We start from the raw sequence: 23177 nt of genomic DNA on the forward strand, positions 1-23177 counted from the left end.
TATGGTTGTAACATCCTTGATTGTTAATTGTTCAGTGTAATTTCTGCATTTCATAAATTCATCCCAGGGGCCAAATTGGACCCTTTAGCGGGCCGGTTTGGCCCCCGGGCTGCATGTTTGACAGCTGTGTTATGCAGTGTAATAAAATACATTGGAAAACAAATGACAAACATACTGGTTTGCTGATGTTTTCAATGTACACCCCTGTTCAAAATATTAAAACCAGTTGAAAAATTGCAATAATTTACATTTTGCACTGTTGGATCTTAAGAAAGTTCTAAATCAGGGGTGTCAAACTCATTTTAGTTCAGGGGCCACATTCAGCTAAATTTGATCTGAAGTGGGCCAAACCAGTAAAATAATAACATAATAATATCTAAATAATATCAACTCCAAACTTTCCGCTATGTGTTACGTAAAAAGTAAAATTACATTATGAAAATGTTTACATCTAAGAAAACTATCCTTTAAAACAATGTGAATAACATGAATAAACTGAAAAAATAAGTATAATTTTAACAATATTATGCCTCAGTTTATAATTTACACATGTACATTATAACTTACAGATTGTAGTGGATCTACAAACACTCAATTTTGTAGCAGGCAGAATTTGGTAAAATTGTATTTACTTCTCTTAAGACATTTCAGGTTATTCATATTTGTTCAGGTTATTCACATTTTTTGCGAAATTATACTTTGTTTTAGTGTAAATACATGAAAATATTTACATTTACAGAAGAGAAAAATTTGGAGTTTATGCTAGTATTTTACTGGTCCTGACCACTTGAGATTGAATTGGTCTGAATGTGGAACCTGAACAAAAAGGATTAACATCTTAGTGTAGTTTTTGCATTTCACAAATTCATCCAAAGGGTCGGACTGGACCTTTGGCGGGCCTGATTTGGCCCCCGGGCCGCATGTTTAACACCTGTGTTCTAAATAGAGTTTCAAAATGTAGATCACAGTAGATCTACAAAGGCATAAAACATTTGTCAATAGGCATAATATTGTCAGAATTGCACTTACTTCTTTTCAGGTTGTTCATATTTGTTTAGGTTATTACACTTTTTTGTGAACGGATAAAAAAAAGAGTTGGAGTATATTATAATGCTATTATTTTATTGTTCTGACCCACTTGAGATTGAATTGGACTGTATGTGGCCCCTGAATTAAAATGATTTGGACACCCTTGATAGTTCATATCTACAGTGTAGTTTTTGCATTTCACAAGTATAACCTGAAAAGCTTGAAATTAAGAAAAATAAGTGCCGTAAAATCAGTATTTTGCAGATTCATTAAATTTATAAAGCAAATGTGTTTTTCCAGATGTTTGACTCACATGTGTGCAAGAAAATCATGATGTCATTGCTAGTTACAATATCAGATGTTTGTTTTGTTTTTTTATTGCAGTAGTCCACTGTATATATAACAGTTTAAAACTATGCAGCCCATTTGCTTGATTGCAAAGTAATTTAATCATAAAAAGTCACAGTTTTCAAACATAATCTTCATCATTGTTTGATTATTACAGAGTGTCTTTGCTGTTTCTCACTGGGAAATTGTACAGTTGCACTTGAGACGGTAACACTGATCTTTGCTTAATTACAGAATATCTAAAAATTGCTTTATTGTCACTTGTACTGACAATTGTTAAGCCTTCAGACACAAAAAGACACTTCTGTGGTATTGCACTGTATCATTAAAAATGGAGTGACATCATTCTTTTCAAGTCTGCAATTATTTTTTCTTTAGTCTCTCCTTGTTTCTTCCTTTTTATTTTCTTGGTAATCTTTAAAAAACGATCTGCTGTAGAAAATGGTGGATACACTGGAGGTGTTTAGTGACTCTTCAGGTCAGCGATGACAGTTAGAGCTGCATTCCAGCCTGGAGATCCCATCACACCACCTCCTAAAGCAAACCAAAAAAAACAAAAAAAAAAACAAAAAAAAAACAAATGAGCCCTCTGTCAACTGACATGGCCTCAACAAGTCACTTCAATCCTTATCATCATGATTCAGGGTCAGATTTCATCCCAAGTCCAAAGGTTCACTCACTGTGTTCTTTTAATATCAGCCAACAATGATTACCCTAACACTACAGTGTACACTACAGCATTAGACACACCTGGATGAGAGCCACTGCCACATAAATACAGCCCTTTAACTGGTGAGCGGTAGTCGGAGAGAGAGGGCAAAGGTCGTGCAAGGTAGAGCTGATCCAATGACATTGATCCATGGAAAATGTTCTGCAAGAATTAGAGACACTTTACTTAGTTTTAGTTCACAAATGTACTTACTTTTTGTTTGGGTTCTTTGCAGATGCTAAGCCATGGAAAGTGTAAAACATGCCCTTTGGATCCATAGAGTGATTACTCTTACTTCCCACAGATATGAACTTTGATTGTAACATGTGGGTCGAGGTAAAAGCGCCAGTAAACATTAACTATTTTTTTACAACAGGTCTCTCCCTGAGGAAAATGAAAGCCAGAGACTCAGGAGACGCAAATGAGTTCCTTGTTCAATGAACGCCGTCACAATGTCAAACAAATCAGCTCTGTATTAACATTCAAATCATCGCTGACTTCAGCAGTGTTTTCAGTTTGTACCCCTCCAGTGAGTCCAAAGATCCTCTCCAGGTCAGGTGGGGCAAGGACGTCCCTCCCCACCACAGACTTTTTGAAGCCCGGGGCGTATTGTTCCACCCAGTCAAACGCTGAACAGAAAAAAAAAAAAAAAGGAGACTGTGTCAGTTCGGAATCAGAAACTTCTCAAGAACTGAAGTGATAAATTTGTCACACATTTTTGTCATTTTTTCACACAACGTTCTGTTTCTAACCAGTGTCTGCAAAGGCCTCTCTGTCCTGGTCGGTCCACTCCCTGCCCTCTATGTGGTAAGGGGTGAACTGGGTGAACAGTGACACCACATGGCAGCCAGGGGGAGCCAGAGTGGGATCCAGCACAGAGGGGATGGTCATCTCCAGCATGGGCCTGCAAAAAGACAGGACAAGATGAGACGAGATGGTGGGAACAAAGGGTGTGTGCATTCCTGACAAATTTATACTTTTTCAAGCTTTCTTTTTCAGGAATAATTAGTTTTAGAATTGTATCTAGATCTGATATTTGCATTATTTTACACATGAGGCTTAGGTGCATTAAGTATTCCATTCTGGATAACACATTAAAACAAACTAAAATCACTTTGTCTTGATGTATTGGTTGCACTTGGATATGTTTAGTTACTTTGTTTTTAACCTTTATGAGTGTTATTATCTGCTCTGGATTTTCTATATATATATATATTTGTATACACGGAGATGGTACAAAAAATATTATTCCAACATATTGTGTTATTTTTTTCATTCAAATGTAAAAGTTTCTTGCTTGAGGGCACCTAAACCCACCATTGTGCTCATGTCTTCCACAAACTAGGGGAAAATGTGTAAAATTAGTTTTTGCACCACCAAATCTCATGACCACATAATGTCTGCACTGTTTGTTCTGCTGTGTTAGCATTTCATATTTAAATAAACAATTGTCTTGCTAAGATTTTTTTATCTTTGCCTTTGGCGGTGAGCAACCAGAGCTGAGCAAATGCCATTCGATCCAGATTAGTCCATGTCCACAAGTCCATGAGTTGACAAGATAACATCAGCCATCTCTTCTGACAAAAACAAGTAGTGGTGGATGAGTGACTGAATGGGTCAGTATCACTGTAAGGTGCCTTTCAGACTTCAACATGACAAAAAAAATTTAGAGTTTTCACTTAACTTTACATTCAACATGTTAAATAGACTGTAGGCTGTTAGATATGCATGTTGGTCAAGCTCCCATATTTTAATACATTTTTTGCAAGTAGACAAAGTACAAGCAGACCACAAATAATAAAACCCCAGGTTTTATTGTAAACCTTGAACCTTTTTCATGAGGAAATTCTAAGTCTATCATACATCAGTGTAAGTGAATATTACAGTAATATTGCAAAAATTGTGACAGGTCTGACCTTTCTCTGATTCTGAGAGCCTCTTCTTGGTTTTGCGTGTTTGATGCATTATATGCAAGCACGCAATTGTAAACTTAACAATAATAACTGCACTGAAGTTTCAGAGGTTCTGCCAAGCACCACGGCCTATAAAAATATTTCTGGAACTCTAAGACACTAAGTTTCCTAAACCCCTTTTTAGGAAACATTGTTATTGAACATACAGTGTCATTGACCTCTGACCTCTTCCAAGAACAGGTCTACTAAGGCCCTCCCTCTGAGTGCCTGACCACACCCCTCTGCACATGAACCTTGTCTGGTGATCGATGGAGTCTATACAGACCCCTCAGTCTCTTTTGTTTGAGCAGCTATGGTCAGTCCTTGGCTCATTTTGTAATGATAATGTGATCTAAAGCTTTTGTTGTGGTTTCCTGTGTCAGGGAAGTACTGTAGGGGTTCTCCACCATTTGTTTTGTACCTTTTTTCTCCTGTTTTGTGGAATGGCTAGGAGAGCTTAGCCTCTATATCTTTTGAAAAGTAGGTTTTTGTTTGTTGTGCTTCCTTTTACCTTGTTTTCTCCTAACTGGTGGTTAATTTAAATGTGACTTATTTGCATTTTGTTCTTGTGGTATTGTATTTTGACCATTTAAAAAATGAGTGTAGCTGTTCAATTTATCATGTGCATGCAGCAGAATGTTGTTACTCCCCACACACAAAATTTAAGGGTTGTAATGCATAGTGAAAAGGACTTGGTGCATATTCAAGACGATGGTTACACAATAAACTTTCCAATGTTAATGTTTCATTGTCTTTAAAGTAATCACTCTTACATTTTGCTGCTTAAGGAAAGAAGTATTAGATTTTGCACTATAAAGGAGTGCACTATAAAGGAGTATGCTTTTTTTTTCTTGAGAATGAATATGAATTCAGTACTGCATTACTTGTAACTTATTATTGAAAAGTACACATGTAGTACATTTTGCACAGTAAATCAGTTACATGATTTAGCTGTGTCTGCAATGTTTTCAATGATTAATCTTGTCTGTATTAAGTTTTATATCCTCACACATATTCGACCATGTTTCTGTACCTTGACGATGGTCGTCCATTCATGGCCTCTTTGTAAGCCGTCTCCAGTACTTCGACACTCTCACAGTTGAGGTGAATGGAGCACTGATGGTGGGGACCAGGTTTACCGTCTGGTGTGGGACATGCTAGAAAGTTTGGTAGCTTGTCCACTGCCACTGTAACAGGCCACAACAGCAGAAATGAGATTTGTAAGGTTGTATTTTTGGTACAACAAAACTTACTACTTCTAAAAGTTTTAACCAATAAAGACCCAAACATCCACCATCTACCTAAACCATCAAATGTTTAATACCTGTTGATCCACTAATCCTATCAATACATGTAAATAATTAGTGTTAAATGCAGTTTGTAATCAGATATGACCCATTTGGGCGTTCAGAGCCTCCATAATGAACGTGGAAACACCGTCATCTTCTACAAGATCAATTCACCAGTAAAACCCAGGGAGTTGGAGCAATGACAGTGGATGGAGACACTTGTTTCATGTTTAGTTAATGATACATTTTGTTGAAAAAGTCATTTTTTCTTCAGTTTTCTTTGTTTCTGATATAATAACTTTAATCTAAGCTTTTATGAACATCTATATGATCTTTAAATTAAATATAGAAAAATACCTGAATTTCAGAGAAAAAAATGCAAAATAGAGGATAATATTATAATAAATAGTGGAAAAATTACTTAAGAAAGGTTAAATAGAGAGAAAAAATTATTTGAGAAATGCCACAATAGTACCACTAGGTCTTTATGGGTTAATTATGGTAACTCTCAGTACATGTAATGCACCATGTTTGACACTTTAATTCTTAAAATGATAAATGAAATGCATTATATAAATCTGTAATTACCAGGTAGGGGTGGCAAATGGAAACACACTCAACTATACAAACACACAGAAAAAAATATTAGACCATCCTTGTTTTCTTCAATTTCTTGTTCATTTTAATGCCTCGTACAACTAAAGGTACATTTGTTTGAACAACTATAACGATAATAACAAAAATAGCTCATAAAAGTTTAATTTCAGAGCTGATATCTAGCCATTTTTCCATGGTTTTCTTGATAACCAAAATCACTTAAGCTCTTACATCAATAGCTATGGCATTGTACTGACAAAAACAGTGCTTTTAGACATTCCATGTTTTCTTTTCTGCCCGTTTTAGTCACATGATACACACAGGAGTTAGTACTTGATTGCATAACCATTGTTTTTGATGACTTTTGATGGTCTAATAATTTTTTCCGCGACTGTATAACAGCCAAAACTTTATATTTCTCAGTACCGAGACCTTATGAAGAAGTCGATCTTAACTGCCATAAACTAGCTTTAAAGTGTGAGATTAAGTGCTGATCTGTCCTGACGCACAACATCTGTTTGCGCCTTGTTGCCAAATCTCCATTGTGTTACGCCTTCCTATCTCTTTACAGCTTTCATAGGGTATAATTTGTGGCTCATGATGACAAAGCCAGATCAGTATGAGAGGTATGAGTAAAGTAAGAGGTTTCCGTCTTCCCTTTCAAAACATGAGTGGATAAACCGTGCCTGTGCCAAGATATGATACTAAAAACAGCCTGAAGCGGCTTCTTTAAAGGCTTTCAGTTGGATACAGACTCCAAGAATAATTAAAAGAGAATGAGCACTCTATGTTGGTTTATTTTTATTGAGACATTTATGACTCTGGAAGAAAATCGCTAACATTTTTCCTTAACAGTTGAAGCATAATGGTAACCAGCAAGCACACATTTTTGCATGCAATGCTAATATTAGATGGAGCAGAGTTACCATTGATCTTGGTGACAGGTGAGGTGTAGTCTATCTGATCTACAGCTTTGATGAAGTCAGGTGAAAGAGCATCCTACAATGAAAACAGGAAGCTGTTATGAATTGTATTGTTTGATGCTATATTTGTGCGCAATGCTTGGATTTTCTTTGAATTACCTGTGGTGCGAGGTACTTGAAGGTGATGTATGGGGTAGCATTTGACAAAACAACCTTACTTTGGATTTCTGTGCCGTCTTTTAGCACCACTCCTCTGGCGGCGCCATCTGAACCAACCAGGACCTGTTCCACCTCCTGCAAATGTTACATACAGTAGATCCATAATGACTAAAATGAAGACCATAGGACAGGGGTGTCAAACATGCGTCCCGGGGGACGAATCCAGCCTACGAAAGGGTCCAGTCCGGCCCTTGGGATGAATTTGAGAAATGCAAAAATTACACTGAAGTTATTAACAATTCTTTTAGTTCAGGTTCCACATTCAGACCAATTCAATCTCCAGTGGGCAGGACCAGTAAAATACTATCATAATAATCATAATATAATCATAATAACATATAAATACTCACAACTCCAATTTTTTTCTCTTTGTGAATGTAAATATTTTCATGTATTTACACTAAAACAAAGTATAATTTTACAAAAAAATGCAAACAACCTGAACAAATATGAACAACGTGAAATGTCTTAAGAGAAGTAAATACAATTTTAACAATATTCTGCCTGTTATTAAATGTTTTGTGTATTTGCAGATCCACTGTGATCTGTAAGTTATAATGTACATTTGTAAATGATAAACTGAGGCAGAATATTGTTAAAATTACACTTATTTTTTCATTTTTTTCATGTTATTCACATCTTTTGAAAAGATTGTTTGCAGATGTAAACCTTTTCATAATGTAAATGTACTTTTTTCACTCTAAAACATAGAGAAAAGTTTGGAGTTGACATTATTTATATATTATTATGTTATTATTTTACCGGTTCGGCCCACTTCAGATGAAATTTAGCTGAATGTGGCCCCTGAGTTAAAGTGAGTTTGACACCCCTGCCATGGGAGATGATAATATGCAAAAAAATGGTATTTATTTATAAACATATTACCTTCTCAGTAAAAATATCCACACCGTAGGATCGAGCAGCACTGGCAATAGCCTGAGACACACCTCCCATTCCTCCTTCCACATATCCCCATGCTCCTTTCTCTTTTTCCAGCTCTCCCATCACATGGTGCAAAAGTACATACCTTCAAAGTAATACCACAAAATCATAGTTTAGAAGAGTTAAAGTTGAAGACTGAAGCATTTTAGGTGTGTATGTTTACATTGTTAAAAATATTTGCACTTTTTTAATCCTTTTTTTTTTAAATTTTCTATTTCATACAGTATATCTCAAATTTGTACATATCTCTACTGCACACTATTTATAGGTTATATCTCCTTTCTTAACCCATAAAGACCCAGTGTTGCTTTTGTGGCAGCTCCCAAATGAATTTTTCTCTATTTTTAACCTTTCTTACATGATTTATGACCATTTCTTCTAATACTATGCTCTTTTAAAAGAAAATCAAGTATTTTCCTGTATTTAATGTACTGATTATATCGATGTTCGTTAAAGCTCACATTAAAGTTGAGGGTTATTATGTCCAAAACAGACAAAACTGAAGAAAAAGATTATTTTTTTCTGCAAAATATACCATTAATTGAACATAAAATAAGTGTCTCCATCCACTGTCACTGATCCAACTCCATGGGTTTTACTGGTGAATCAATGTTGTAGAAGATGAGGGTGTTTCCATGTTCACTACAGAGCCTCTGAATGTCCAAATATGGTCATATCTGATGACCATGAAAAGATGACAAACTGCATTTCATACCAATTAATTTACATGTATTGATATAATTAGTGGATCAACAAGTATTAAACATTTTATATCAGTAAATGATTTTGGTTGATGGCAGATGTTTGGGTCTTTATGGGCTACTACTGATTCATCATAATTTATTCTATTATTATCCTCTGTATTTTGTATTTTTATATGTTTAATTTACAATTCATATAGATGTTCATAAAAGTTGAGAGCAAATGCAAAGATTATTATATCAAAACTGAAGAATATGTGAAATTTTCAGCAAAAAACACTATTAAATGAATGTAAAACAAGCATATATAACCACTGTCATTTGTCAAACTACACTGTTTTTAAACTACATTTTACACCAATTATTTACATGTATTGATAGGATTAATTTATCAACAGTTATTAAACATTTTAGATCAGTGAATGATTTTGGTCGCCAGTGGATGTTTGGGTCTTTATGGGTTAATATGTCTGTTTTTACTATGTTGTACATAGTCCCATAGTGCATTGTTGCTGGCAGAGACCACCTGTAATTTCATTGCACTGCCTGTGTAATGAAAATAAAGCCTATTCTATTCTATTCTATTCTATTCTATTCTATTCTATTCTATTCTATTCTATTCTATTCTATTCATATTAATGCATCTTACCCACTACCAGGAGTACTTGGGCTGGTCATGGCTCCTATTACAGCATCAGTAGCTAATGTTGCTCTCAGAGGTTCTGACTCAAACCACCGATTGAGTATCTAAAAACATACAACAGGAGTTTGTTATGAGGCAGCTGAAACTGAACAGTGTTTAAGTGTAAAACTAGTTGTCAGATATAACCAACCTTCATTATTGGTGCGGTTACAATCTCATAAAACTCTGGAATGTTTCTGCCCAGTTTCAGACCTTTTCAGACAAAAACACATCTGATTATTATTATTATTATTATTATTATTATTATTATTATTATTATTATTATTATTATTATCTGTTTATTATTATCATGGGAGACAATATAGTGCAAACAAAATGTACCAACCACATTTAATAATAGGCTGCAGGGTTTTGGATGCAGCCAGTCGCCTCCTCAGTGATCCGGTTGTGACACCTAGGATATCTACAGGAGGAGCATCCAGGAGCGGGTGGATAGCAGCCGCCAGTTTCTCAAGATATGCATTGAAATCTGAATATGCCTTCATGGGTGTAGAAAAGAAAGAGTGGATTAAAAACGACACCAAAATGCTTGTTCAGGGTAATATGACAATGAAATACACATTTTACAGAGTAAAATGGAGCATTATGTGTCTGTTATCTGTGTAATGTAATGTTTAAGTCACCTTGGCATCCTTCTGTGAGAATTTACCGATCTCCATCTGATTCAGAGCCAGATCCGAACCCAGGGTGAGTGACCTCGGCGGGGCACCTTTCACTCCTTCCTCCAACATGGGGGTGAAAGCATGAGGGTCCCTCATATACACTTTTAGCCCATGTTTCTGCGCACATGCATTAGGGGATAAATGAATGACATCAGTAAATAAATGTATGTTATGTTTTGTAATGTTGTATTCAGAGACTTGCAAAAGCTGTTTTCACCTTGAGTTCCAGGTCTGAGTATATGTGAGGTCGTAATAAACTGAGCAAATATGAGCATCTTGAAAAGTGGAAACCTGCAAATGGGAATAAAAACTATTATCTGTACATTTCTCTTCAGAAAGATACAACACATTAACATACTAATGTGTAATATATTAACCCATAGAGACCCGATGCTTCTTCTGTGGTAGTTCCCAAATATTTTTTCTATCTATTTAATTATTCTTAATAATTTATCACCATTTATTATAATATTGCTCTCTATATTTTGTGGGGTTTTTTTGTGTAAATCATGTATTTTCCTATATTTCATTTACTGATCCTGTAGATCAGGGGTGTCAAACTCATTTTAGTTCGGGGGCCACATTCACCCCAATATGACTGGAAATGGGCCGGACCAGTAAAATAATACCAGTGAAAAAAGTAAAATTACATTATGATAATGTTTACATCTACAAAGTTTCCTTAAAAATCTGAATAACATGAACACCTTGAAATGTCTTAAAGAAAACAAGTGCAATTTTAACAATATTCTGCCTCAGTTTATCAGTTTATCATTTACACATGTGCGTTATAACTTACATTACTATTACAAATATACAAAACACATAGTACCAGGTATAATTTTGGTAAAATTGCATTTACTTCTCTTAAGACATTCCAGGTTGTTCATATTTGTTCAGGTTATTCACATTTTTTGAAAAACGGTTTGTTAATGTAAACATTTTCATATAATTTTACTTTTTTTCATTAAACCAAAGTTAAATCTGCAGTTGTCATTATTTATAAGTTATTATTATACTATTCTACTGATCTGACCCAGTTGAGATCTGTATGTGGAACCTTAATTAAAATGATTTTTACACCATTGATTGTTAATATCTTCAGTGTAATTTTTGCATTTCACTAGTTCATCCTACGGGCCAGATTCGACCCTTTGGCGGGCCAGATTTGGCCCCCGGGCCACATGTTTGACGACTGTAATGTTGATGTTCATAAAAGCTCAGATTAAAGTTGTGTTTTGTTATATCAGAAACACAGAAAACTGAGGAAAAAGTGACGTTTTCAACAAAATATATCATTAATTGAACATAAACCAAGCATCTCCATTTACTGTCATTGATCCAACTCCATGGGTTTTACTGGTGAATCAAAGTTACAGAGGATGACGGTGTTTCCACATTCACTACAGAGCCTCTGAACGTTCAAATGGGTCATATCTGATGACCATGAAAAGATGACAAACTGCATTTTACACCAGTTATTTACATGTATGGATAGGATTAGTGGATCAACAGGTATTAAACAGTTTAGATCAGTAGATTTTGGTCGACAGTGACTGTTTGGGTCTTTATGGGTTAAATTACATACATCTGACAAGCAATAGCAGGCATCAAGTTCATAGCGTGGATTTTTTCTGTATTTTTGGTGCATTCTTTCCCACCCAGAGGGTCCTACCAGGAAAGATCTCCTCAGAGACTGCAGCTCCTCCCAGCACATGTCTACGCTCCAGGACTGCTGTCTTCACCCCTCCCTTTTGGAGATAGGTGGCCTGCACATGCACACATTACCTTTAAACCCTCACATTCAACTCATTTGACACAGTCTGAACTTATCCAGTATGTGTGCATAAGACAAAGTGCATGAACTCACCGCCACCAGTCCATTATGTCCTGCAATAAAACAGAAAATGTCATTAATCCTTTCATTCCTTTCATGCATAGTGGTCACTCCAGTGGACAGTTCCTCTCCAGCTGTTCTCTTGTATATTCATGGGTTTTGTTGTTTTAGTTTCATATCAGCCAACACAGTGGACACTTATGCATCATTCCATCCACTGTAATTCATACCATTAGTGTTACTTTACTGTTCTATATAAACCAGATCTGCAGTAACATGTTTGAGAGTTGAAGGGGTGGGATTAAATAAATTATACTTCCTCCTACTCCTTTTAGAATGTGCAAATGAAGTCATGTATATGTATAAGTTTTGTTTTTGTGTTTTCTTCCATGACCTCTTACTTCCTGTTTTATTTCTAAGGACTAAGTAAGATTACTTTGTTTTGTTGCATATTTGAAATAAACTAAAAAATAAATAAATAAATAAATTGTTTTTTATTGTTACTAAACTGCAATTAACAGGTTTTTTTTTTTTTTGTTTTTTGTTTTTTTGCATATTCTCTCCATGAAGTGAGTAATGACTAGTATTAGTTTGCTAAAATGTGAGAAAACAGCAGTTTAGCTGCATTAAAAATGTTTTATTTCATAGTTTTTAAACGATATATCAGTAAATCCATGTTTTTGTTTTTGTTTTTTTTGCTTCAAAAATTAAACGCATGTTGCCAAGCGGACATTTTTGCAACTCCATGAAAAACAGGTTCATAAGAAAATTTTTAGTCACTTTTTTTTTCATGCCTAAAGAGGAATAAAAACATTCAGGAAATAAATTTTGATTAAGGTTCTCATTATTCATGCATGAAAGGGTTAATCCACACATAAATCACATGCATACTAACATTTTGTATTATAAGCTGCTTTGCAAACATGTTTTACAGCCAAACTGAGTTCAAAGTTGAACTGTGCGCACAAGTGTGATTATGCAAACAACTTCAATCTGTCAAAGCAAATACAGTCTGTTAAAGGTTACTACAGTGCAGGGATGGATTTTAGGTGAATTCTTATAATCATGTTATAATTGCATAACTTTTACACGGTGTATCAGTCATTCAAGTATGGACACATTTGGTGGTTCCTCCGCTCCTTTCCTCTTATTTTTATTTCTTCATTTATTTTTAGTCTCACCTCCTCCGATGACCAGTGCGTCATACTGGGATTTTAAAGCGCTGTGGCTGGATTTGGATCTGGTCACCGTCCTCACCACAGTCCCAGCCCTGCGTCCTCGGTCCGTCCACACCGCTGCAGCCATAGTCAAGCTTCCAAAGGGGAGGATTTCCTCATTCTTCCCCTCCCCTCCCTGCCCCTTTTCTCCAGGCGCGTAAAGTAGATCCGGGTTTCCTGTCAGAAAACGTGGGGTGCGTAAATTCCAAGCTTTGTCCCAAACTTTGATCCCGCCTTTAAAACTCCTACTGTGGCTGCTACACCAAACTGGAAGAGGGTTACCAGACCCATGGAGTAGTTGGTGCATTTACGCACACAATGCGCAAACGTCCTCAGGACAACATCAATGCAAACTGTGACTCGTGTGAAACAACTACTCACAAACTAATAACGTCTGATAATAATCCTTAGTAATACTGAGTCGTAAATGTTTTGCATATTTGCCATTCTGCATATCCGTGTGCGTCATTATGATACTCACCACCAGGGGGCGCACTTGTTCCATTAATACAGTGGGTCTCAAACTTTTTACAGTGAAATATGTATTTTTAGCCCCAATTTTGATTAGGAAAAAATGAGGCAAAATTTGTTCCTGTACCAAAGGTGTCTGTTTTTATTTTCAAAACTTTGTAAATTAAGAACATATATTTAACTTTCGTATATTTAATAACAAATCTTTATAAGCAAATTTCATGCCAAATATAAACTGAAAAGCACCCTCTTTCATTCCTAAGATAGATAAATTAAATGGTCATGAATGAATAAATTAAACCTTTCATCAACAAAAAATAATTACTTTAGTACTCAAATAAACTCATCTTGAATAATATAAAATAGAAATGTTCTTAAAATGTTACCAAAGCTTAAACAAGATGACAGACAATACTAATAATACAAAGAATAATAAATATTGAAATTAAAATAATGTCAGGAGTGTCAATTTTATTATATGAATGTATTCATTGTGTTTTATATTTCAGTATTAATTCTCCTTATTTTTTATTTTTATTTATTTTAAATTTTTTGTTGTTGTTGTTGTTGCTTCTTTGTTTTGTAATCAGTAAATGATGACTTATTTAATGTATTTTCCACAAGAAATTTCAAGTACCCCCTGGGCTTCTTCCAAGTACCCCCTGGGGGTAAACGTACCCTACTTTGGGAACCCCTGCATTATACAAGTCCCAGTGACCTGCAACCTTCTCAGTTTTTAGTCATGTAACTTTATAATAAATCATATAATCAAATGCTGTTATTTTCCATTGTGTAGCTAAATGTTTAAAGGTGTTTTGTTTTTGAAATGATATTTGCAACAATCAAGATTTACCATTTTCTCCCCCAGAAACCTCCAGATTCTTAGCCATAAATTCAAGATTCAAGAGTGCCTTTCTTGTCATTTCACTGAGTACTTGCATAAACAGGCTGAAACAAAACAGTATCTCTAACTGCTCCTTGAAATGCCTTTAAAAGAAGATAATAATAAATAATATAATAAAAAATAATATAATAATCAAACCCTAAGATTAAAAAAAAACCAAAAAAAAAAAAAAAACAAGACACATAAACTGATATTCCATTTTAGCAGCAGTAAAGATTATAACTGTTATAAATGTACACAAGTAAAATTGTAGCAATATTTTAGGTTACAATGTACACATAACAATCCACAGATTATCATAAAATCCACAAACTACTATGAGATGAACTAAAGTTGGACAGAATAAGATTTTCTGTTCACGACACTGAACTAATATACAAGTTAGAAGATGAACTGATGAAATGAAGAAAAGATTATTTATTTTTCCAACATACTCAAACTAAAATAAATGCTTCTGAATTGGCCTCTTAAATTCATTAAACATCTTAAACTGATATATTTAGACCAAAAAAATGGGTTTACACTGTCACATGACCACGTGTCACTAAAAATTGCTTCATGTTTTTAGTGCATTATTTTATAAAATGTCAAATACACTCAGTTTCTTCACATTAGACACTTTGAGGAAACTAAAAACTGTCCCGGTACAAACAAGACTGACTTTTTGCATATGAATGAAACTGTTTAAGCACTGCTTTCTTTGCGTTATAGATGTAGAGTTGGACAAAAGTCATTAAAACTATGTAAGAGCACATCTGAAGAGTTTTAAGATGGGCTCTTAAGACAAAATGATTTCTTAGTGCTGCTGTTGAAGATGTCATATTGGCCTAGTGGTTCACTTACAATGCATCGATAAGGTAAGTACATTAAATCAGGCTGTTGACCTAAGCAGCAGTCTAGAGAATAGACAGATGGTAATTGGTGCAAAAACCAAAAAGACACAAAACACAGCAGTGCATAAGCAAATTACTTCCCCATCTCCTCTTTACAATGTTAATTTTTGACTATGTTTTGCTTAGGCAGTGTAAAACAATTCCTCTGGCTTGTATAGATTGTGCACTCTCGCGGTAGAAGGAATGAAATGAGGTGTTATGGCGATCTAGGGTTTCCCGCCAGACCTAAGCTGCCACTCCCTTGGTGTATTAGAGTAGCATTAGTTTCAGAGAAGAGAAATGATCCCAATGTGCTGTCTGCTTGGTTTTCCTTTAAGGAACGTCTGCGGACAACAGCCAATCAACCATAACTAGATCATAAGCAGGAGATTTTGTTCTTGTAAGCAGAAATTAACACTTCATTCCCCTTTGTCGGCAGAAATTCAACACTACAGCCCTTGAAGGCTCTCCCAGGCAATAAAGGACCAAATCCAATTATGTCATAACAGTGCCGCAGAAAAATACAATTACCTAATTTTCTGGAAAAAATGTGCTTCTTTTCCTCCGGGCAGGGAGAATAACTGGTGCAGATGTCAGAGCCGGAGACTTTATCTGACAGCTATCAGCATTAATAATCATTAAATCATACTCTACTGTTGAAAGGATGCTGTCTATGAAACATTTTTTTGAGCGGAATGAATCTTAAGTAGTGTGAAGTAGTCTTTTTACTGTTGTAACATGTCGCCACATTGAAGACTGCTACTTTTTGTCTGTTATACTTTTTGTCTATATCAGGGGTGTCAAACTCATTTTAGTTCAGGGGCCATATTCAGCTAAATTTGATCTGAAGTGGGCCGGACCAGTGAAATAATAACATAATAACCTACAAATAATGACAACTCCAAATTTTTGTCTTTGTTTTAGTGTAAAAAAAAAACAAAACAAAACATTAAATTATGAAAATACTTACTTTTATAAACTATCAAAAAAAAAAAAAAAAACCTGAAAAAACGTTAAATTAAAAAACGTAAGAAAATTTAGTGCAATTTTAACAATATTACTCCTCAACTTCTCATTGCTCCATGTGCATTATGGGTCAGATCTACAAAGACACTAAACACTGAGGAACAGGCAGAAAAATTATTAAAATTGTGCTTAATTTTCTTTAGACATTTCAGGTTCTTCATATATTTTCAGGTTATTCACATTTTATTGTTACAAAATAGTTTGTAAATGTAAATATTTTCATCATTTAATGTTATTTTTTGCACTACAACAAAGAAAAAAAATTTAAGTTGTTAATTCTAGATTTTTTTTTTTTTTTGGCTTAATTCAAGATTTTTTTTACTTAATTGAAGATGTTTTTTTTTTTTTTGCTTAATTCAAGATTTTTTTACTTACTTGAAGATTTTTTTTTTTTTTTTTTGGCTTAATTGAAGATTTTTTTGGCTCAATTCAATTTTTTTTTTTTTACTTAATTGAAGATTTTTTGGGGGGGCTTAATTCAAGATTTTTTGCTAAATTTGAGATTTGTTTTGGCTTAATTGAAGATTTTTTTACTTAATTTAAAAAATTTTTTTGGCTTAATTCAAGATTTTTTTTTACTTAATTGAAGATTTTTTTGGCTTAATAGAAGATTTTTTTTTTACTTAATGAAAGATTTTTTGGGGGGCTTAATTCAAGATTTTTTTGTCAATTCAAGCTACATTTTGTTTTTTGCTTAATTCAATTCAAGACTGTGGAATTTTTGCTCTTGGCAAAAACATCCCAGGGGCCGAACTGGACCCTTTGGCGAGCCGCATTTGGCCCCCAGGCTGCATATTTGACACCCCTGGTCTATATGTTACTCTGCATTAAAGTCATGTTGGAAGTGTAATTTAGCAGAGAGTAACTTTAAATACATAAGAAAACCACATAGATTTGGAAGAAAATAGAGTAAAAAATAGCATCAAACAACAAAAAGACATTGCTTAAAGTGTGCTTGAGTAAAGAAAGTATATGTGGGTGCTTCTATGAAACTAGTCCCTAAAAACAGGACAGAGGGGCTAAAAATTCAAACCAGATGTAGACTAATGTTATAAAGCAAGTTTGGAAGCACTTTGGCTCTATTTTAAAAATAAATATTTACTGAAATAAAAGAGAAACTATTTTTCGGATAAAACCCATTTTTATATTATTTTACATTATATTTAATACAAAAATCTGTATGTAACATGTAAGTCAAAAGGACACTAAAAATATGCGCTACTATTTTTTTGAATATCTCTTTATTCTCTCACAGGTACATTTTGGGAATTGAACTAAATATTCAAGGCAGAGGGTTTCACAAAAATGACCGCTGTTGCAAAATCATTCGTGATTTATACGTGTTTAACTGGGCAGGTTCTGCGTGTAACACAAGTGGACATGATGGGTTACATAGAAAACCTGGAATGAGACTGCTAAGTCATGAAAAACCTACATGCCTGGATAAGAAAAAACACTAGGATTGTCACATTTAACACAGTGTTTTTATTTATAGCAGTATATAAGACCATTTCAAGCCATGTTTTCCAGATCAAATGCACTGACACCTAGGTAGCTTTTCCTGTCGTATTTTTAGCCCAAATATTTTATTATAAATTCATTAATTTTGGGATGACTCAGAGCAAGAGTATAATTTTTTTGCATTTATCTGAGGTTATCATTAGGTACATCCTGGGGGGAAATATGTCTAAATTTGTCCTTTATTATTGGGTCTAAAAAAGCTGGTAAAGTGCCAGATACCAAAATGAACCCAGTTTCATAGAAGAACCCATATACTAATCCCAAATACTTAATATATCCATGATAAGTGTACTGCATGTGCATTTACTTTTCATTTATCCATTCATTCATTCTAATCTAAATGACTGGAAAGGAGCAGGATGATGAAAACTTATAATACCTGCCTGTTCTTAAATGGATCATATTTTGCTAAACCCACTTTTATTAGTCTTTGGTTCATTTATTTGTGTATTTGGACCCTAATAGTTCATATTGTTTAAATTTGAACCCTCCAGGTCAAAGCTATCTTTATATTAATTTTGGTAAAAATCAAGTGGATTTCTTCAACCTGTTTTAATTCCCTCTTATTTTGTTAAGTTTTATAACTAGTTACATCATGACATTTGCACATATAAGGTCAAGACTTCAGACAAACATTTCTTTGAGTACGACATAATTGTTTGTCAGCAGCAGTTGCAGTAAAAACTGAAAATATGTCCAAATTTACAGTCCATTTCCTAAAATGTTAAGTTGTTGGTTGTATTAACAAACACAAGTGGCTGAACAGGAGAGAAAGCATGATCAATAACCTGGAGGGGGTGGGGTGTGAAGGGGCTCATTTGCATTTAAAGGGCCAGCGCTCAAAACGACCTTTCTGGTGTTATTACTCAGAAATAGGGTTGAAGATGGACCTGCAGTGTTTAATTAATGAAGAATTCAGACCAAAGCATAGCATTTACAGTTTATGTAGACCACAGGGAAATGTTTTAAAATGCATAATTCTATTTAAAAAAGCAAAATATCACTCCTTTAAAACATCTGCTTACATTAGCTAAATTGCCATTACAGCTATTACAGTAAAAAACAGTTTACATGTCAGTCAACGAAAAATCCAAAATTTATAAGTAAAACTATTTCATTACATGTTTTTAAATGAAGCTTCTCTATTCTTTCCTTATTCAGTGAGATATTGTCTTTGATTCTGCAGAAACAGTTGTGAGCAGTTACTGTCAACAGATTAATCAACTTCATAAATATTGTAGTATTGTTGTTGTAGCATTCTGGAAATTTGATGGAATCCATTGTTTTATGAGTGATAATATCTTTGAATACACTGTTGCACATAAAGTTGAAATAATTTTGTTTGAAGACACATTCCTCTTTTTATTCCTATTTATACTCATCAGTATCATCTTTGACCAGGCCTAATAATTACACACTGAGTCCTAGTCACACTTTATCTATCAAGAATAAATCACATTGTCACAATCATTTCATGAGAAGAGATAAAAAAAAAAAAAGTTCTTCACCACTTCATGGGCAACAGTGTGTTACATTTCAGGATAAGAATGCAAGCAGAATGAATCATGTCTGGAGATATGGGAAATTGAAAAAAAAAAAAAAAAAAAAAAAAAAGAATATATATATGTGTGTGTATATATATATATATATATATATATATATATATAAAGATAAATGAATTATTTCTTGGATTTTATAGAATCAAAGATAAAAGATTAAGATTAAAAAAATATTAAAATAGTGAAATAATTATGGCACGTTATTGTGACATGTTTTGCAATGATTCATTTTTTCATTTAATTAGGTTTGTCAGTTCCCCACATTTGCATTTACTAGATTTACAAAGTGTGAGATTTTAAGAACCTAAATGTATACTGTGTAGGAAGTAGTAAAGTATAGGTACAGAAACCATTAGACTGTTACCGGGGCAAAAACCTACAACTGTAATGATAACAGCTCACTCGACTGCTGACACGGCTCCTTTTTGACTCTACACTAAACAAATTAAGCCATGAAATGAACAGGAAACATTTATCTTGTAGCAGAAGACACATAAATGCTATAGCAGCAATGAGTTTGTCACACTTACCAGTAATATATACATGATTTTCACATAAATGAATATAATGAGTTCAGTTTAGTGCCAGTTTAGACATTATTTTATCTGATCTGTACATTTTAAAGGCTTTTCAAAAACTGGCAACCATGCATCATTTATGTGATGTAGTAATCAATGAATGAATATACAATTACCCACAAATTACTATTTTCTGTAGTTGTATTTACTGAAGTGGTTTCTTTTTCTTTTTTAAATTCCGATATTAATCATGCAGATCTGTTGCTTTCGCAAAAGTACTAATACCTCAATGGGAAACTACTCAAATCAAAGTATTATGAATTAAAACACAACCATCTGTAAAAGGAGAATAAGAGAAAAGATACGAAAAAACTAAAATTAATACTAAAACTAAACTAAAACTATGCATTTTGAAAATAAAAACTAATAAAAACTAGCAAACCTGCTCTAAAAACTGATTAAAACTAACTGAATTAGAGAAAAAAAGTCAAAACTAAATAAAACTAAACTATAATGAAAAATCCAAAACTATTAGAACCTTGGTACCAAAAGAAATAAATAAAATACATTTGATATTTGCCTCAGAAATACAGTGTAGGGCATAGCTGTAACAAAGTTCCCAAACTTTTTGAGCCCAATTTACAACATTTTTTTTTTTTTTACTGTTCTGGGAAATGGTACAAAAGCATAAAAACTAACACCACCAGACTCAGAAACAGCTTTTTCCCCAGAGCTGTGAAAGCCATCTCCCCCCTATAGGCACATATATGCCCTCCCCCTGACATCACACCTCCCATCCCCCCAACGAACTGTGTCCTGCACTGAGCTGCTCTCTCTAACTTCTCTGGGAATGTGATTCATTTGCACATTTTGTTATTGCACACAATATTGCACAAAATTGCACCGTGACTGCACTGGACTGTACATACTGTATTTTACATTTCTTTCAATATACACTGTACATAGTCTTCCATCCATCCATCCATCCATCCATTACCTGCCACTTGTACATAGTCTTGATACACAAATTCTTTCGTGTCTCTCCTATTGATGTTCATATTCTCAAGTGTTTTTATATTATATTTTCTCTTGTTATTTGTATCTAGCTGAGAACTACCTGTAAGAAAAAAAATGTTATGTGCACATAATGACAATAAACATTCTTGAATCTGGAATCTTAAATCAAAGTTCCCAAACTTCTTGAGCCCAATTTACAACAACATATTTTTACTGACTTTTCCACTGGTTGAATTTTTCCACAATGTTGAATAAATTCTTTTGTCAGAACAGATTTTAGTTGACTGGCAACAGAACATCACCCACAAACAAACACATAAAACTCCTTCTTTGCTTTGTTTTAGTCATGTCTTGGATGTCATCATCTATGTCTTTTATATTTTTCTTGTTACATTGTGTGATTCCATTGATTTTATCGTTTCACCTTTACATAGTTTTGTCTATTATGGTTCTTATCCAATTACTAGTTTTTGTCCTTTAGGTCTTTTAAAATTGTTTCATTACATCTTTTAGATTGCTTTTGTCTTTTATGTGGTTTTCGTCTTCTAACTTTCATGTCTTTTCCTTATTTTTGTCTTGTCAGGTGTTTTACATTGCTGCTGTTTTGCTTTATCTTTTAAATAGTTGCCTTTTAAGTCATTTTTGTCATCTGTTATGTGTTTTATGTCTTTCTTGTCGTGCTAGGTGTCTTTGTTGCATTACAGCTTTTCTGCTAAAATTTACTTAGGGGGTCAAATGAGTGGCCATTTTTGTCAACAAAAAAAAAAGTTGTAAGAAATGCATAGAACTGTGTTGAAATAATGTTAATACATTTGTGCACAGACTACTGATATTATTTGACAGTGGAAGCTATATTTTCAGAAATATTGGATTTTGAATAGCACGTGTATGTGAAAACTTTTGCTGGTGGACGGACGTGACATTACCCATGATGATCTGGTCAGTACCAGTACTTTATTAGTAATAAACTTACATACTTACTATTGCTAATTCTCCTCTTATTCATAAATGTTAGTATTGTGGATCTAAAACAATAACAGCTGACACAAAAACACAAAATGTGGCCGTGGACGGATGTGACATGGTTGTTACGGATCCCATCATACTGATGCTCAGCAGCCATGTCACTGTTTCCAGAAATGATCCCAGCGCAAAAACTAGGATCATAATTATTTATTGTATAGTTTATCATCCTACTAAGGAGTAAATAACAATATAGAATTGTTATTTCTTTATAAAAATGCTTATTTTTAGAAAACTGTTGTATTAGCGTAACATAAGCAGGATGGATCAGCACCATACTCCATATTGCAACCTGCAAAAATGAAACGTGATATGTAGTATAGAATCTTGTAAGAAAAACTGAGGAATCTAAAATAATAGAGTATTTGTTTTTCAGGTAAATTTAGTTCAAAAATAACTGAAAATATGAAAATATAGCATTAATTGTGATGAAATGGGAAATTTTTGACCTGAAAACATAGTTCATATGACCATCAACATGTTGCAACAGAACTGAAATCCTGTAAATTTGCATAACTTGCATTTACCAACACAAAGTTCCTTTGGGGATTCACTTGTATTGATTTCTTATGCACAAAGACATAAATAAGACCTCTAAACAAATTTTAGGCGTTTCGTATAGTTTTGTCTATTAGGTCTTTCTTACCTTTTTAGGCCTTTAACATCTTTTTTAAACATATAATCTATCTTTTACACAGTTTTAGCAGTTTTTGTCTTGTTTTATCTCTACATCTTACCATTTTTGTCCTAGAGAGCCACTATCCTGCATGTTTTAGATGTTTCCCTCTTCCAGCACACCTGATGGTCATTATCAGGCTTCTGCAGAGCTTGATGATAGGCTTATTATTTGAGTCAGGTGTGTTGGAAGAGGGATACATCTAAAACATGCAGGATAGTGGCTCTCTAGGACCAGGGTTGCTGACCCCTGCTATAGTTGAAGCCCCTCTACATTCCACATGTCTTTGGTCATTACCACTGACATTTGACCCAATAAATACAACTCTGCGAACCATTTTAGGTCCGAATCCTCAATTTGGGAAACACATATGTGTAAAGTTGCACACAGTGAACGTACCTTACACAGATTTGTTCTCGAGTACTTGACTGAGATTAACCCTTTCATGCATAGTGGTCACTA

General features: G+C 34.1%; 1 protein-coding gene across 1 annotated transcript; it reads right to left on the minus strand.

Annotated features, from left to right (window-relative positions):
- Window positions 1-1459: 1459 nt before the first annotated feature.
- On the minus strand, window positions 1460-23152 carry pyroxd2 (pyridine nucleotide-disulphide oxidoreductase domain 2). Its single transcript, XM_030155195.1, has 17 exons — window positions 23115-23152; window positions 13093-13305; window positions 11945-11964; window positions 11750-11843; window positions 10292-10365; window positions 10036-10191; window positions 9738-9891; window positions 9543-9604; window positions 9359-9456; window positions 7952-8093; window positions 7007-7141; window positions 6851-6923; window positions 5072-5225; window positions 2839-2990; window positions 2609-2715; window positions 2128-2248; window positions 1460-1911 (listed from the first exon to the last, which is right to left on the minus strand). Exons 2-17 carry the CDS (start codon window positions 13214-13216, stop codon window positions 1841-1843), a joined length of 1737 nt encoding a protein of 578 aa, XP_030011055.1. The 5' UTR covers window positions 13217-13305; window positions 23115-23152; the 3' UTR covers window positions 1460-1840.
- Between the last annotated feature and the right edge of the window lie 25 nt (window positions 23153-23177).

Source organism: Sphaeramia orbicularis, chromosome 15 (genome assembly GCF_902148855.1).
Source record: "Sphaeramia orbicularis chromosome 15, fSphaOr1.1, whole genome shotgun sequence".
NCBI lineage: Eukaryota > Metazoa > Chordata > Actinopteri > Kurtiformes > Apogonidae > Sphaeramia > Sphaeramia orbicularis.

What these genes read in the sequence shown, in the direction of transcription:
- pyroxd2 (XM_030155195.1), bottom strand. Translation starts at nt 13,216, where the DNA reads ATGGCTGCAGCGGTGTGGACGGACCGAGGACGCAGGGCTGGGACTGTG. An exon ending in AATGGACGACCATCGTCAAG is followed by an intron (nt 2,991 to 5,071) that starts GTACAGAAACAT and finishes GTCTTTTTGCAG; the next exon opens with GCCCATGCTGGAGATGACCA. An exon ending in TGGCAGTGGCTCTCATCCAG is followed by an intron (nt 1,912 to 2,127) that starts GTGTGTCTAATG and finishes GGTTTGCTTTAG; the next exon opens with GAGGTGGTGTGATGGGATCT.